The sequence below is a fragment of the Carlito syrichta genome, unplaced genomic scaffold (assembly GCF_000164805.1).
Source record: "Carlito syrichta isolate Samal-C Ts95f unplaced genomic scaffold, Tarsius_syrichta-2.0.1 Scaffold307674, whole genome shotgun sequence".
Classification (NCBI taxonomy): Eukaryota; Metazoa; Chordata; class Mammalia; order Primates; family Tarsiidae; genus Carlito; species Carlito syrichta.
In genome coordinates this window covers 218,660-235,091 of record NW_007251770.1, presented here as the reverse complement: position 1 = coordinate 235,091, position 16,432 = coordinate 218,660, and the positions used below count along the sequence as shown (strand labels likewise).

At 39.2% G+C, this 16,432-nt stretch overlaps 1 protein-coding gene across 4 annotated transcripts in view; it reads right to left on the bottom strand.

Annotated features, from left to right (window-relative positions):
- Positions 1 to 7,742: 7,742 nt before the first annotated feature.
- The window catches only part of MASTL (microtubule associated serine/threonine kinase like), a 31,414-nt gene continuing 22,724 nt past the window's right edge, over positions 7,743 to 16,432 (bottom strand). The window contains exons 10-13 of one of the 4 annotated variants that reach the window (XM_021715787.1): positions 14,519 to 14,533; positions 12,692 to 12,805; positions 12,492 to 12,593; positions 7,743 to 8,207 (exon numbers count right to left, since the gene is read on the bottom strand). In XM_021715787.1, coding sequence (XP_021571462.1) covers positions 8,050 to 8,207; positions 12,492 to 12,593; positions 12,692 to 12,805; positions 14,519 to 14,533 — 389 coding nt within the window. In that variant the 3' untranslated portion in view covers positions 7,743 to 8,049. The remainder of the gene's footprint in view (positions 8,208 to 12,491; positions 12,594 to 12,691; positions 12,806 to 14,518; positions 14,534 to 16,432) is intronic. The other 3 variants (XM_008064540.2, XR_002482342.1, XM_008064541.2) reach the window with 3 other exon arrangements.

Genomic DNA, 16,432 nt, shown 5'->3' with positions numbered 1-16,432 from the left:
GTTTTTCCCCAAATTTCTTTCTTTCCATTAGTCCTTCCTTCCTAATGGGACCACGTATTATAAGCTGGAAAATGATAAATGTCCTTTGCCTATTTAAAAACAAAAGAAGGGCCAGTTGCAGTGGCTCATGCCTGTAATCCCAGCACTTTGGGAGGCCAAGGCACGAGGATTGCCTGAGACCAGGGGTTTGAGACCAGCCTGGGCAACTTGGTGAGACCTCATCTCTACAATAAGTTTAAAAAAATTAGCCGGGCAGGGTGGCTTGCGCCTATAGTTCCAGCTATTTGGAAGGTTGAGGTGGAAGGGCCATCTTGGGATGGGCCTAAGGCCAGCTATGCCCATTGCTGCCCAACCCAACCCCCTGTAATGGGCAAGTGACTCGGTCCTCGCCAGTTTATACCCCATTCTCCTGACCACAATGACGGTCCCAGGGACAGGTATAAGACCATCAGTGAGGCAGTTATTCTCTGGGATCTATTTTATGGTGCTAGGAGAGAAAGTATTCTCTCTCTCTCTCTCTCTCATAGACTTCATTTTTAGAGCTATTTTAGGTTCACAGCAAAACTGAGTGGAAAGTACCAAGTTCCCATATTCACACCCCATCCCCCATGTCTCCCACCACCAACATACCTTGATGGAGTGGCACATTTGTTACAAATGATGAACAAATGTGGGCACATCATTACCTTAGGATTCACTCTTAGTGTTGTGCATTCAATAGGCTTTGCCAAATTTAAAATGACATCCAGCCGGGCTCGGTGGCTCAGCCTGTAATCCCGCGCCTCTGGGAGGCCGAGGTGAGTGGATTGCCTGAGCCCGTGGGTTCGAGACCCGTCTGGGCAACTTGGCGAGACCTCATCTCTACAAAAAATCAAAAATGAGCCAGGCGTGGCAGCGCGCACCTGTAGTTCCAGCTACTTGGAAGGCTGAGGCGGAAGGATAGCCGGAGCCCAGCATGTCAAGGCTGTGGTGGCCGGAGCGGCCACTGCACTCCAGTCTGGGCGTCGGAGTGAGACTCCAACTCAAAAAAAAAAAATTAATAAATAAAACATCCATCCATCATAATATACAGAGAAATTCACTGCCCCTAAATCCTCTGTGCTCAGCCTAGTTACCCCCCACCTCCTCGCTAATGCCCATCACTCATTTTTTACTGTCTTCCTGGCAATCCCAGTTACTTTTTTTCAGCATTTGGTATTGTCTGTGTTTTGGATTTTAACCATTCTGATAAGTGTGCTGTGGTTTCTCTTTGTTGCATTCTCTTTCTCTTTGAATTTTAGCCTGCTAAGATTATGTCGCCCTAGGGGTTCTGGGGGCCGTGTGACTTGCCAATTGGAAGAGCCTTAGATAAGACCAACACTGAGACCTTGAAACTTTGACAACTTAGAGCCAGAGACAGTGAGGCATGTTTAGCTAACTCTAGTGAATTTCTCTTATTAGGGTAGTTTAAGTCAGGTTTCTGACACTTGCTATTAGAGACATGAATAATATAGGTAGTCCTTGATTCTCAGGACTGTGTCCAGGCTCTGGAGCCATACTTGCTGGGTGCTAATTCTGGCTTGCCACTTTCTGGCTGTGCAATCATGGGATAGTCTCTTAAGTTGTGTTTTAGTTTCCTCGTTTACAAAACTGGGAAAACAAAATCTCAAATGTTTACCGCATGTAAAATACATAGAGAAGTGCTCAGGATAGAGTAAGTTCTTAGTAAATGATAGCTCTTTTGATAGTAATAATGATACACTTTGATTATTTTGCTATCCAGTACTTTTATAGAAGTAGGACAAGAAGATATCCAATTCCCTTTTGCAGATTTTGGAAGTGCTATGAAGAAATAGACACTGGAAAAGTTTGTGCAAAAATACAGATTTCTTTTAAATCAAAAGCCCCTTCCACCCATCCCCTCAATATTGTCCCTTTCCTCAAGGAATTTGCCACATTTTTCATCCCCAGAGGCAACTACTGTCATGACTTTTCACTGATTATTTATACTTATCTCTAAGGTTCTAAATCATGTGTTTGAATTGTTACTTCTTGGTTTTTCTGTTTTAGGAATTATCTATTTACTACCCATTGTTGAAATTGAAGGTTTCATTTTTTTCTCCCTTCCCTTTCATTCACTGCTCATATGTATCCTCATATGTATTCATTTTCCCATCTTTCAAATACAGTTTATCAGAAACAGTGAAAGGTCTGAGATTTTATACTTGCAAGCTAACAAGTTAGATTGCCACAATTTCATGGATGCTGGTAGAAGCCATGAAACTCCTGGATCAGAAACAAAGGATAGTTTATTACATATAGCAGCAGTAGTAATACCAAGCCTAGCAACATTTTTGTACTAGTATTCCAAGCCCCAATTCCCACAGGGTGACAAAAAGACAGATGACGTCTGCACGTGCAGTGAGGTGCATTATGGTAAAGGAACCCTGACTTTAGGGCACCCAAATCTTTTATAATGGGTAATAAGCAACCCTGTACTTTACTTCAGAAAGAGACATTATCTTTAGTAGGCAGTAAGTAACCTGCCATTACTCCAAAGGAACATACCATCTCTGTCTTCCAAAGCTATTAACTATATTAATGTCCTTGAAAAGATGGTCCAGAGTGAGGACCAAAGGAAAGTCCAAACTTTACCTGCACAATGACCATTTGTATACCTAATCCTGAATTGTACCCTACATCTTTTTTAATTTTTTATTTTTTGAGGTGGAGTCTCACTCTGTTGCCCAGGCTAGAGTGCAGTGGCACATTTGTGGCCACTGCAGCCTTGACCTGCTGGGTTCAGGTGATCCTTCCGCCTCAGCCTTTCTAGTAGCTGGAACTATAGGCGTGCGCCACCACATCCAGCTAATTTTTTGATTTATTGTAGAGACAAGGTCTCGCCAAGTTGCCCAGGCTGATCTCAAATCCCTGAGCTCAGGCAATCCTTTCAGTTCTGCCTCCCAAAGTGCTGGGATTACAAGGTGTAAGCCACCACACCCTGCTGTACTCTATATCATTTAAAAAAAAAAAGATGGTGCAGAACAAAGGTTAGTCAGCACCTCACTTGCACAGCCTGCAGAAATGTCAGGAAGCTATGGAGAATTGTCACCTAACCCATTTGTCTTGAAACTATGGTTAGATCAGTGTTGAGTTCACATTATTAGGATCATGTAAACACTTCATAGTGGGCAATATATTAAACTATGAGCATTTAAAAATTTCCTGCACAGCTTATTATTGCTAAAGTTAACTCTCTTATTTTTTCATTTGCTTAGTTTTCTTTATACTTAGCAATATCCAATCCCTAATTCTTCCCCATTTGTCTAAAAAGCCTATTAGAATATTCAGATACATCAGATACCTGAATTTCAATTTCATTTATCTGAAGAAGTCTCCTGAAGTCTCTTGACCTGCTCTGGACTTGCTGTTCTTTCTGTCTTGGGTGTTGTTCCAGTTACTGTGGCTGGATAACAAACTATACCAAAGCAAAAAGCAGCTATTTACTGCATTCGTGGATTGTATGAAAGGTACTGAGGACTCTACAATATCTGATGAATGCATTCTCATATGTATGTCTGGCAGCTGCTTTTGTAAAGACTCAAACACCTGGTGGATGGTACAGTGGGGGATCTGTGGGCATCTCTGTATATAGCTTCTTTACATGGTCTTTCCAGCATGACGGCTTGAGGGTAGCAAGACTTCTTACATGTCAGCTCAGGTTCTGGAGGTGCGTGCCCCAAGAAAGAGTCAGGCAGAAGCTATATTGCCACTTTGAACCTGATCTTGGAGGCTATGTGGAGCCATTTCCACCTCTTTCTTCATTAGAACTAGCAAGTCACTAAGGCTGGCCCATATTCAAGAAGAGGAGAAATAGACTCCATCTTTTGTGGAAAGAGTATAAAAGAATTGCAGACATTTTTACTTGGAAGTCTCTACCTGGTTTCTTGAATTCTTTATCTGGGTGTTTCACATACATCTCAAACTTAGTGTGTCTACCTGTCTCATCCACCATTCCATTTCATGGTGTAGCACCACGATTGACCCAGTTGCCCAAGTCAGAAATTGGATGTCAAACTTGGCTTTTCTCATTCTGTTGCCCTCCCCATTCCATATATTAGTAACTCTTGTTGATTCTACCCCTAAAATATATCTTGAATCCAGGTGGGCTGTGCAATAGCCTTTTATTCAGTCTCCTACTTTCAAATATTGTCCTATCCAATACATGCTTTACACAGTTAAAAATTAACCTATCCATGGCTGGCTCGGAATACATTTTTTTTTTTTTGTTTTGTATAACATTTAGTGGGGGTGAGAAGATTATTTTTTATTAATAAAAATTGCATATGGCTGTCAGGAAGGAAATTTAATTTTTTCCTCAACCCTCATGAGTTCTTGGTTGGGATAGATCCCTATAACTAAAGATATATTAACAATAGAAAAGCAAACAAGTTTATTAGTGTATGCTGTGCATATCACATGGGAGAAACTTCCATGAAATGTTACCCGAAGTAGTTGTTTAGAGCTCTGGTATATACAGCACCTTCAACAAAGAACAATACATTTGTAGAGATATGACAGGACAAAGAAAAGTGATTTTAGGCTTCCAAGTGTTGGACACTTTGAGAATGTAAACAGAGTATATGGAAGGAAGCTAAGGGAGTAAAGTTTGTTTGCAGGTTCTTCTGGTGCTGTCTCTGGGCTGTCAAGATGTTAGAGTTGTCTCCAATGCAGGAGAATTCATATCCTGCCTCAGGCAGAAAGGCAGGAGGATGGGGAGAGCTTTTCTCAGTTTGCTGCTTAATTGCCTTTATCACAAACATGCTTTTTATGTCAAAGAGGCATACTTTGGGGTGATGATATATTCTGATTTCCATCATAGCAAAGGATGCATAGATTTCTACTGGTGGCAGTCAATGTTCTTTAAAGACATGTATGCACACACATACACATTGACTGTCAAAACCAATCCTGTTTTTCCTTTTTTCTCAAGTTCTCTTAGGTGCTTCCTTAGTAGGAGTCTGAACCTACATCTTGACAGGTATAAATTTAGATAACAAATCATTTGTTCCCAATAAATAGCATTATAGCATGTCTGGAGACTGAATTTCAGGTGACTAGCCATACATGCAAACAGTGTAATAATATAATAGCAAACAGTGTAACTTTCCAAGGGCACTGTATTCAGCATTGGGAGTAGGCTCAATACATTTCCCCGATTAATCAGTAATGTTTCAAGTTGCTGTTAAGACATATCCTGGGCAGCCACTACACTGACTTCTTTTTTTTTTTGAGTTGGAGTCTTACTCTGTCGTCCAGACTGGAGCGCAGTGGCTGCTTCCGGCCACTGCAGCCTCGACCTGCTGGGCTCCGTAGCCGGAATTACCGGCATGCGCTACCACGCTCGGCTGATTTTTTGATTTATTGTAGAGATGAAGTCTCGCTGCTCAGGCGGGTCTCGAACCCACGGGCTCAGGCAATCCACTCACCTCAGCCTCCCAAAGGCGCGGGATTACAGGCTGAGCCACCGAGTCCGGCCTGACTTTTTTCTTAAACTGACTCTGCTCATTCTAGCTCTCCCAGGTAATCATCATTAATCCCCAATATATGAGTGAATCATCAGTAGCTCAGATTCACCTACTCAAGGTCTTTTAATGTAGTATAGAAATGTTTAGAACAGTTTGTGCTTGATTCCAAAGACTTCTTTCTGTGTGTGTGTGTATGTGTGTGTGTGTGTAATCTGAGGAAAGCTTTAAAAAGGAACTATCGAGAAAGGGCAGAGTCTGCTGAAACCATAAGTGAGGGTAAGCACTGCAGTGGGCAGCCTGAAGGGGCCAGGGGAGGAATAGTCCTAGAAACCCGGGGTCGCCAAGAGGGCTAGCTGGCAGGAGAGCCCACAGCAACCTTGATACTGCAGAGAGGGAGGTAGGGAACAACTACCTCACCGACCTGCACTCTGTTCTGCAAGAAAAGTTTATTTAAAAGTAAGTTGGAGAGAGAAAGAGAAGGGAGAGACAAGATTCACCTCCCCAAAGTGAGGGAGAGGGCCAAAGCCAGGAAGCATGGTGACAGCCACAGCTCAAAGAGCACAGGGCCACGCCAGAATCTTGCAAAGCAATGGCCGCCTTTTTCTTTCTACTAGTTGAAAATACCATGAAAGGATGACAGGTAATTCTGGGTTTTCATCTAATTCAAGAGAAAGATGTAATTTATATTAGATGAAGTTGTAAAAACAGTATTTTAAACACTTTATTAGAAAAGGTGACTATTTGTGGCATTACATCTAAGTAGTTATTAAAACAAGCTCAGTGAAACCATTAACCCACGGACTCAATTAAACAGCACTGATTATAATGGTGTTATCTTTCACTGCAACAGTTTTAAACTTGTACATCTGTGAACTACATTGTAACAGGACTCTTACTGGGATGGTAATGGAAAGTAAAACAAGAAAACCAATGTGCAAAAAGAACAAGTATTTAATGGAAATTTCGCAGAAAACTTACAAATGGTACATTTAAATCTGAACTTTGCTCTTCTGGGAATTAAGTATGCGGAAAACGTCAATGAATTTAAGATATAACTTATAGAATGGGTGCAGTGGCTCGTGCCTATAATCCCAGCACTTTAAGAGACCAAGGTGAGAGGACTGCCTGAGCCCACGGGCTCGAGACCAGCCTGGGCAATTTGGTGAGACCTCATCCCTTCAATAAATCAAAAAATTAGCCAGGCATGGTGGCATGTGCCTGTAGTTCCAGCTACTTAGAAGACTGAGGCGGAAGGATCTCCTGAGCTCAGCAGGTCGAGGCTGCAGTGGCCATGAGTGAGCCACTGTACTCCAGCCTTGGTGAAAGAGTGAGACTCCAACTCAAAAAAAATAAAGTATAACTTATAAAACTGAATCTTAGTATACATATTTAAAAGAATAATGTTGGTAATCTACTTGTTATAATTGTTAAGCAAAAGTAAATTATTTTTTGTTTTTTAAGGATCAGTCTGTTGATAATGTTTGTTGATCAGTCTGTTTGATAATGTTGCATGTTTTAAATAAATGATTATAAGATGCAAAGCATCACATTTTCTATTAAAATTGAGCAAGCTATCCAAATTGTACATTATATCATACCTCGCCTTTCCTGTTAGGTGTGTCTTATTTCCTAGTCTTATTCTGTCACTCAGGTTGGAGTGGTGTGATCACAACTCATTGTAGCCTAAACCTCCTGGGCTCAGGTGATCTTCCCACTTCAGCCTCCTATGTAACTGGGACTACAGGCATGTACCACCATGCATGGCTAACTTTTAAATTTCTTGTAGAGATGAGGTCTTGCTATATTGTACAGGCTGGTCTCAAACTCTGGCCTTAAGTGTTCCTGCTACCTCAGCTTCCCAAAGTGCTGGGATTACAGGCATGAGCCACTGCGCCTGACCCCCTATACTATTTTAAACAAATAGCATATTGCAGAGTAAACACCAATAGCAGTCAGGGTAGCAAAACTGTATCATAAGTAAGCTAAAACCTTAGTCCTTTTGTTTACCCTCATTCCTCATTCCTCTACTGAGTGAAAGAATTTCCCAGCTGCATTTCTTGAGACACCAAATGTGGCCTTAAATTATTGTCCTTGAGGCGACAGCTTTTCCTGACGAACGTGTGCAAAAAGATTACATTCAAATAAAACAGTATGATTATTTTGCTACTTTAAATAACCACCAAACTGAATGGTAGACTGAAATCAACAGATAAGGAGAAAGAAAATCAAGTTTGTGGCTCTCTCTCGATAGTGTTAGTCATTCTAGTTTTATTGATGCTTTTGTTTTCATAAAGTGCAATAAACAAAATAAATAGATGAAGAAAAGTTTTGAAGATTTATATACAGTCTGAGATTAAGATAAATTACTGACTATATTCCTTTTAGCCTTTAACTCTGTGAAAAATGTATCCAACATTAAAAGCGCATTGAACCAGGTAAAATAATGCTTTTTCCACCCTTAGATCAATCTAGTGTTAAGGAGTATATAATTATGCAAGCTTATTCTATAACACAAGGTTAGACTAAAAGGAAAATGTATGTGCTATAGACTAAATCCAGATACAATCAGGTGCTGAGCATTATTCCTGGCTTCAAAATAGGATGTGTCTGTTTCGCCATCTGGTTGAGGTATGAAAGGCATAGTTTGATGCTGTAGATTTTCCCAGTCCACATCATTGAAGAGAGGATGATGTTTCAGCTCTTAGGAAAAACGTAAAACAAAACAGAATATGACGATATCATTACCCAAAGTAAGGACCACTTTGTAGAAATTAAAAAGAGAATGTGTATCTTGTCACGTGTATCTTGTCCTACTTTATTATGCCAGGTCAACATCAGTTTCACAGATATTTGTGTAATGTCTGTCGTCCTGCTGGGCCACATACTTCACAAAGCCACGCATTATGCCATTCTGTATATCACTTGGCATGTGACAGGTGCCTGGTTTGTGTTTGTTAAGTGAGTGAATGAATGATTTGCCTTAATGGAAGTCTATCTTTCTTGTGGCTGGCATCTTGTCACACAATCTCCCGAGAGAAGAGAGCACAGCCTACGTCTTGCTCCCTGATAAACCTTGTATAATGCTGATCTATGATTAATGCTCTGATTCTCATTCCAAGGCCTGGCCACCAGTGTATACCACTGCCATTCTTAGCACTGTTTGTGGCCCTAGATACCTTCAGCATGAGGGTCATCCTCCACTCCCTGACTTTGTTCCCTAAGCTCCCACCTCATCCTTCATGGTGGCTTCAATATACACTGATGACACTTCTGACACATTCTCTTCAAGGTGCTTGGACTTCCTTGACTCCACTGACTTGCAATTCTACAAAATACCAACTTTCTAGCAGTATGGCTACGCCCAGACATTTTATATCACAGTTGCTCTGCTTACAAGGTCTCAAATTTTGCTCACCTTTAACTACCTTTTCGTTACCTGTCATTGTTCATATTTCCTTCTATCTACAGAGATAAAAATAAGCTCTTTTGACCACACTGTGATATTTAGTTGCTAGACATAACTGGCCTTCTCCTCAACCCTTCACTCCATAAGACAACACTATGAATGCTGGCACACAAAGAAGTAGCAATTAAGGCAGTAAATAGTCCCTTCATCACCCTCCACAATACCCCCCCAAATTTAAGAAAAATACTGGAAGAATACTACATGGGCAGGAAATTATGGGTCTGCATTGGGAATGATGGGTTGGAAGATCAATGTCTCTAAGTTGGTTTTTCCCTAGGGTGAAAGACTAGTAGAAAAAAGGATAAAGATAGTAAAAATAAGCCAGGCTCGGTGGCTCAGCCTGTAATCCCGTGCCTTGGGACGCCGAGGTGAGCGGATTGCCTGAGCCCACGGGTTCGAGACCTGCGGGGCAGCGAGACCTCATCTCTACAAGAAATCAAAAAATCAGCCGGGTGTGGTGGCGCATGCCTGTAATTCCGGCTACTTGGAAGGCTGAGGAGGAAGGATCGCCGGAGCCCAGCAGGTTGAGGCTGCGGTGGCTGGGAGGGGCTACTGCACTCCAGTCTGGGCAACAGAGTGAGACTCCAACTCAAGAAAAAAAAAATAGTAAAAATAATTCATTATGTACAGAATTTGTCTCTTAATGCTAAAAGTAAATGAATATGGATTACTTTAAAAATTGCTTTAAAACAGCAGTTCTCAACTGGGGTGGTTTTGGTGCCCAAAGGATATTTGGCATTATTTGGAGAAATTTTTGGTTATATAACTGTGGGGGCATTAAATGGGAAGAGGCCAGGGATTCTATTAAACATCCTACAATGCACAGGACAGTCCCCACATCAAAGAATTATCCGGCCTCAAATGTCAATTTTGCTGAAGTTGAGCAACTCTTTAGAATATGATTGTTACTATAATTTGCTCAAAATAAATTGTGATAGAAGAAAAACATTATAACCAATGACATTACAGATTTTTGTTTCTTTAATGAACAATTTACACAGTGAAGCAGATAATGGGGTATTCAGTTAAGAAAAAACAGTTGCTTATATACACTATATTAGAATTTCCTTGTGGGTTCAGTGTGTGTGTGTGTGTGTGTGTGTGTGTGTGTGTGTGTGTGTAGGAGTCTCACTCTGTTACCCAGGCTGGAGTGCAGTAGCGTGCTCATGGCCACCCCAGTGTCGACCTGCTGGGTACAGGTGATCCTTCCGCCTCAGCCTTCCAAGTAGCTGGAACTACAGGCATGCGCCACCACGCCCAGCTGATTTTTTTGTTTATTGTAGAGACAAGGTCTTGCCATGTTGCTTAGGCTGGTCTCGAACCCCTGAGCTCAGGCAATCCTCTCACCTCAGCCTCCCAAAGTGCTGGGATTATAGGCATGAGCCACTGTGTCTGATCTCAGTTTAAATAGAAATGAGTAAAGTTACGATGTGAGGATCATAAAGCTTCCATCACATCCAGATATCATATATTAAGAGTTACTGCTACAAGTTTTCTGTTTCATTTAATGTACCTGTCAGCAGAAAAATTTGAAAGTCATCGCAACACAAAATATCTTAGCCCATTAAAATATCACTGTAGCCTGAAACGTTCTCTTCTTTAAACTATTGCTACTGTGAATGTGGCCAAAAACAACCTTAAGTTTTAGATATTAAAATCTCAAGATTTAGATATTATAAAATTATCATTAATTTTCTCTAATTTTTTATCCCCTTTAAGCTGGCAACTATTTTTTGCCTTAAATATGTTTTATATTGATATAATACTTTCTCCAAACATTAGTGTAATAAGGTAGGCTGAAATCTAGAGTACTATTAAGTAAAGACTTTATTCAGTTTGAGATGATTAAGTAAATATATATTCATAAGTCAGTGTCTGGCACATCATAAGTGCTCAATAAGAATTAGCTTTAAAAAAAAAAAAAAAAAAAAAAAAATGAGGCAACCCCTTTGGGTCCTGCTGTGGGAGCTTTTCTGTTCTCTCAATAAATCCTGCTTTCTCAGTTTAAAAAAAAAAAAAATGACCCCAACTCTTCTCATGAACGATACAGTGTTTTTATAATATCAATCTGACCAATACATTGCTTTCAGACACTCAAATGTATTCTGAAATAACACTGCAAGGAGTCAACATGTCCAAACCCAATGTAATCTGCTGGGAGAAATACTCTGTGTGTATTTATGAATTTCAAGCAATGTAATTTGTCTTAAGTGCCTTGAGAAAGTCAGAGCTGTGTTTTCACAAGTCTGCTTCTTAATTTACCCAGGTTTCTGCTCAAATCCTCCTCTTCACAGAGGTCTTCCTGATTACCCTGTCCAAAAAATATCTCCTGCTATCACTTTGTATCCTCTGACCCTGCTTATTTGTTCTTCCTAGTATTTGCTACTACAGGACACTGTGTTATGGTTGTAATCATTCATGGTCTGTCTTTCCATTGGATATAAGTTCCCCAGAGCTGGAAGCAATATAACCTGGCATCTAGAAGCCATTCTATAAGATTTGTTAAATCACTAAATATACTGTTGGTCTTATTAGAGGGAATAGCTAGAAGCTGATGCAAATTACGTGTTTCTAAAGCTCATTTCCCTATATATATCCTACTTCCCATGGAAATGCATTTTGGGACACAATGCTTATTTTTCTATTACCATTTATTCCATGTTACAAAAAGAATATATATATATTTTCAGTTGGGGGTCTCACTCTGATGCCCAGACTGGAGTGTAGTGGCACAATTAAGGCTCAACATAGCCTCAACCTCCTTGGCTCAGGGCTGCATCTGCCTCCCAAGTAGCTGGGACTGCAGGCCTGTGCCACCATGCCTGGCTAATTTTTCAAAATTTTTTTTATAGAGATGAGGTCTTGCTATGTTGCCTAGGCTAGTCTCGAACTGCTGGGCTCAAGCAATTCTCCTGCTTCAGCCTCTCAAAGTGCTGGATTACAGATGTGGGCCTCTGTGCCTGGCGACGAAAAGGATTTTAAGGTAGCTGCTACTGAAGTTTACTAGAATTTCAAAATTAGAGTTTAATATATCCCTGCATTGAGAAAACCATCGAATGGTTTATAATATACTAAGTTTGTCTTATTTGAGGCAATCCAGGACATAGTGCATTTGTCAATGAATAATCAAAAAAGAAGGAATAAAAAAACTACAGAACAGAAGCTTTCCAATATTGAAGATTAACTTTACCAGGTTTTGAAAAAACCCAAGATACTGACAAGATAAGATTGCTTTAGGTACCTGCTAAAGATTAATAAAATTCAGTGCATGAATACAGTATTGCAATTTGACCACACTGAATTTTTTTCCCCTTCTACCATGTGACACATTGAATTTTAATGTAGAATAAGGACCAATATACTAATGGTCCCTAGAGGGAAAAGATATATTGAATTATCTTTTTACTAATTTAGCAGTCAGATTATCTGTAGTATTATATTGGAACTTGATATTCTTATTAATATTCTCCACCTAGAACAAATCAAGGGTAAAAGAGTTTATTAACACAAAGTCTTACCTTTCATTCCAGCTCTCTTTGTATCATCAGTGGTTAAAAGTATTTCCACTGCACTTTGAGCATTATCAGATAACTTTTCTTCACCTTCTGGCCAGGGAATATCTACAAATACAAACATACAGATAGGATTGTTGATCATTGCTCAAAATAATAATACCCAGAGATAAATTACTCTATCTTAATAGAAGAGAAAGAATCACCTCTTTTCAGAATATTCTGGAATACTTGTTGTGGTGTTTCATCATTGAATGGGGGAATTCCTGTTAGAAATTCAAACAAGCAAACTCCAAGTGCCCACCAGTCTACTGCAGGACCTGTAATTTAAGAGGAAATAGCTAAACTTGCAAGCATTTTCTATAAATATTTGATCTACTGAATATGTGAATATTTACGCATAATCAAGGCAATCATTGCCTAAGGCTTTCCTTTGTCTTTACAAAGTGCAAAAACCCAAATTATCTTAATTGAGGCAATGTGATAATTAATCTCCTCTCTTTTTTCCATAAAGTTTTGATTGGCAATTACCACAGCTAGTCAAAGAAAAGACAAAGCTATCTTTTTCATATATTAATTCTGATCCTAAATCCTAGAACACAATTAGTGAGTGAGTGCATTTAACCTAAGATTATTCTCTAAAATAGTTTAGACTGGTTCTCAATTTCAAATCAAAAAAAAACTTTTAGATGATTATTCTGTATCCTACACAAGGTATGAGATGCAGCAGCAACATTCATACTAGTTGGAGGGCAGCCTGGTAACTAAGGACAGCATTAATTACAAGGTGTTTTAGTGAAGTGTTTCCTAAGGAAAGTTAATTTTAGTTCAAAAATGGTCGACTTCACTATAAGTTAAGAATAGGAATTTTAGTCTAGTGATAAATTTGCTTACAAATTACCCTTTAAAGACAATTTTACAAAATTTACTATTGTGGTTAAGCAACTGCCACCATTCTATTTTAAAAAAAATAGAAAAGCACTGTGGATTCTGAAATTACAAAAATAACTGCATGCATTTAGTGTGCTTTTTTACCTGCAAGCCACATAATCCCATTTTCCCTTTAGGAAGCACAAGATGCAAACAGTCTATAGACTTCTATTTCTATAATAATCACTATGAAAACATACACAACACCTCAGTTAGTAGGCCTTTAAGCAGCACTGAGAAAGAATTATTCCAATGAATTAGATAATATAACCAAATAACAGAAAAGTGGGGGGAAATCAGGAAAAAACATATTTTTATTTGTTTTACTTAGGTTAGAAATTAGGACCCTTTTCCCAGCTCAGCCAAAATGTACTCATGTTAAAAAAATAAATACATGATTTCTCTATGGATATGTTACACATACCCATATACTAAAGTCAAAGTCTAATAAGATCACATATTATGATAAATTTTAGCAATTATTATATTATTAATTAGAGAAAAAGAACAGGCTTTACACTACTGACTTTCTAATTCCAAACTCACTCCTGTAATTTATAGGGATATATTGATATACCTTTCTATTTTCTAATTAATAGAATGGAAATATTTAGAAAATTCAAGCCCTTTTGTACTTCTTAATTTAAATACTTTTATCAAGATTATTTCTTCTGTTGTAACAAAAAAATGCTGTATCTTTCCTCTCTGCTACCCTTAAAAGTTTTTTTTTAAATGGCTGGACATGGTGGCTCATGCCTGTAATCCCAACACTTTGGAAGGCTGAGGCAGGAGGATCACTTGAGGCCAGGAGTTCAAGACTAGCCTGGGCAACATAGTGAAACTCCATCTCTAAAAAAAGTATATTTTTTATAAAAAAAATAAGTAAAACAAAATGTTTTTTAAAATGCCACATGCCTACATTTCTTTTCACAGAGAAGAACAACCTCTCTGGACATCTTCCTGGTCAGAATATAGAAGATAGTTCATTCTTCATAAGTAAGCTGAAAGGAAAAATATGTTTTTTATGCAATGTGATCTAGTTATACTTTGACTGTTCAGTTTTAAATGGTTTGCCATATTACTTTATAGAGATGCTCACTCACCCGAACTCAGAAATCCTGCATATAAGAAAACAGCAGTTAGGTACATTGTATTAAAAGTATGAGTTCATTTCCTCATTGTTCTTTGAGCTGGGCACTAGGTATTGTGCCAGAGATAAGAGATACAAAAGTAATTAAGAAAAAGATCTTTTCTCAAGGAGAAAGCAGCTTAGTCTGGGGGAGACAGTACAGATAATTTTAACACAATGTTTAAAAAGCTGAAACAAAACTATTCACACGAAATTATGGGAAACTCGGGACAGAGTCTGTAAGTCAGTTGGCTGAGAGGCAAGAACACGGAAGACATCAGGGAGGTCATAGCTGAACCTCAGCATGTTGTTTAGCTGAGGTAGTGAGATGTCCCACTAAAATAGTGGCAAGATTCTTTAAAATAAAATGTTTAAATTTGAAGCTTACTTTCATAATGTATTCTAAGTTGGAGAGAATGCAAATTATAATATAGGAGATGGGCTAGCAAATCTGTGGCTTATTAAAAAAGACCTTCTTTATTTTGCACATGTATTTTGCCTTAGTTGAGCAAAATGCAAGTGCTCAAGATCAGTTAGAAGGCCACTCTGAGAGGTTGAGTGCAGTGGCTCAAGTCTGTAACCCCCAGCACTTTAGGAGGCTGAGGCAGAAGGACGGCTTAAAGCAAGGAGTTCAAGACTAGTCTGTGAAACATAGCAAGACCTCGTCTCTAGAAAAAAATAAAAAAATTAACCAGGCATAGTACAGTGTACTTCTAGTCATAGCTACTTATGAGGTTGAAATGGGAAAATTGCTTGAGCCCAGGAGTGTGAGGCTTCAGTGAGCTATGATCATGCCACTGCACTTCAGCCTGGGTGACAGAGTGAGGCCCCATCTTTAAAAAAAAAAAAGGCACTATACAAAAATCAGTTCAGTGCTCATAGGAACTTACTTCCTTTGGCTGATAAAGAGGAATATTAAATGTGTCTATTTCCAACACCGTAGAAATTAATAACACCAGTTATTGAGTGCTTCTAAGGAGTTCGGGAGTGCTATATAGAAGACAGAAAATACATTCTGGTCTTAAGAAATGAGGATGAATGTCATGACTAATTACCACACATATATATAATGGCATACATTTTAAACAGTTTCTAATAAGATAATATAGAAGTAAATAATACTCAGTTGTTGATCAAGGGATACTTTATGGACCAGGTGACATTTGAACTGATGATGAGATGAGAAGAAATTTTTTTTTTTTTTTTTTGAGTTGGAGTTTCACTCTGTTGCCCAGACTGGAGTGCAGTGGCTGCTTCCGGGCACCGCAGCCTCGACCTGCTGGGCTCCAGCGACCCTTCCGCCTCAGCCTTCCAAGTAGCTGGAACTACAGGCGCGCACTACCACCCCCGGCTAATTTTTTTGATTTATTGTAGAGATGAGGTCTCGCTGCCCAGGCGGGTCTCGAACCCACAGGCTCAGGTAATCCACTCACCTCAGCCTCCCAAAGGCGCAGGATTATAGGCTGAGCCACCAAGCCCGGCGATGAGAAGAAATTTGACTGGAAGATGTTTGAAGACTGGCTTTGCTCAACTAACGCAAAATACATGTGTAAAATAAAGAAGGTCTGAAAATTAGATGTATTTCATTAAGAAATGGAATGGGAACATGAGGCACATATAAAGAGATTATTTAAGAGATGTGGTGGTATGAGAACTTATAGTGTCAGTAATTGGATTTCATTTAGCAGCTAAGAGGAAGCTGCTCTTCTAAATATCTCAATGATATTTAGAAGAGATAAGGAAGAGGCTGAGGAGCAGCGATAGAGGTAAGAAGAATGAGAAGAGGCGGTTGGATTTGACAATAAGGACAGCATTTGTACCTGTTATGAGAAGTTTCAGTTAAATAGCAGAGATAACAATTAGATTACCAGAACAAAAATAATCAGAC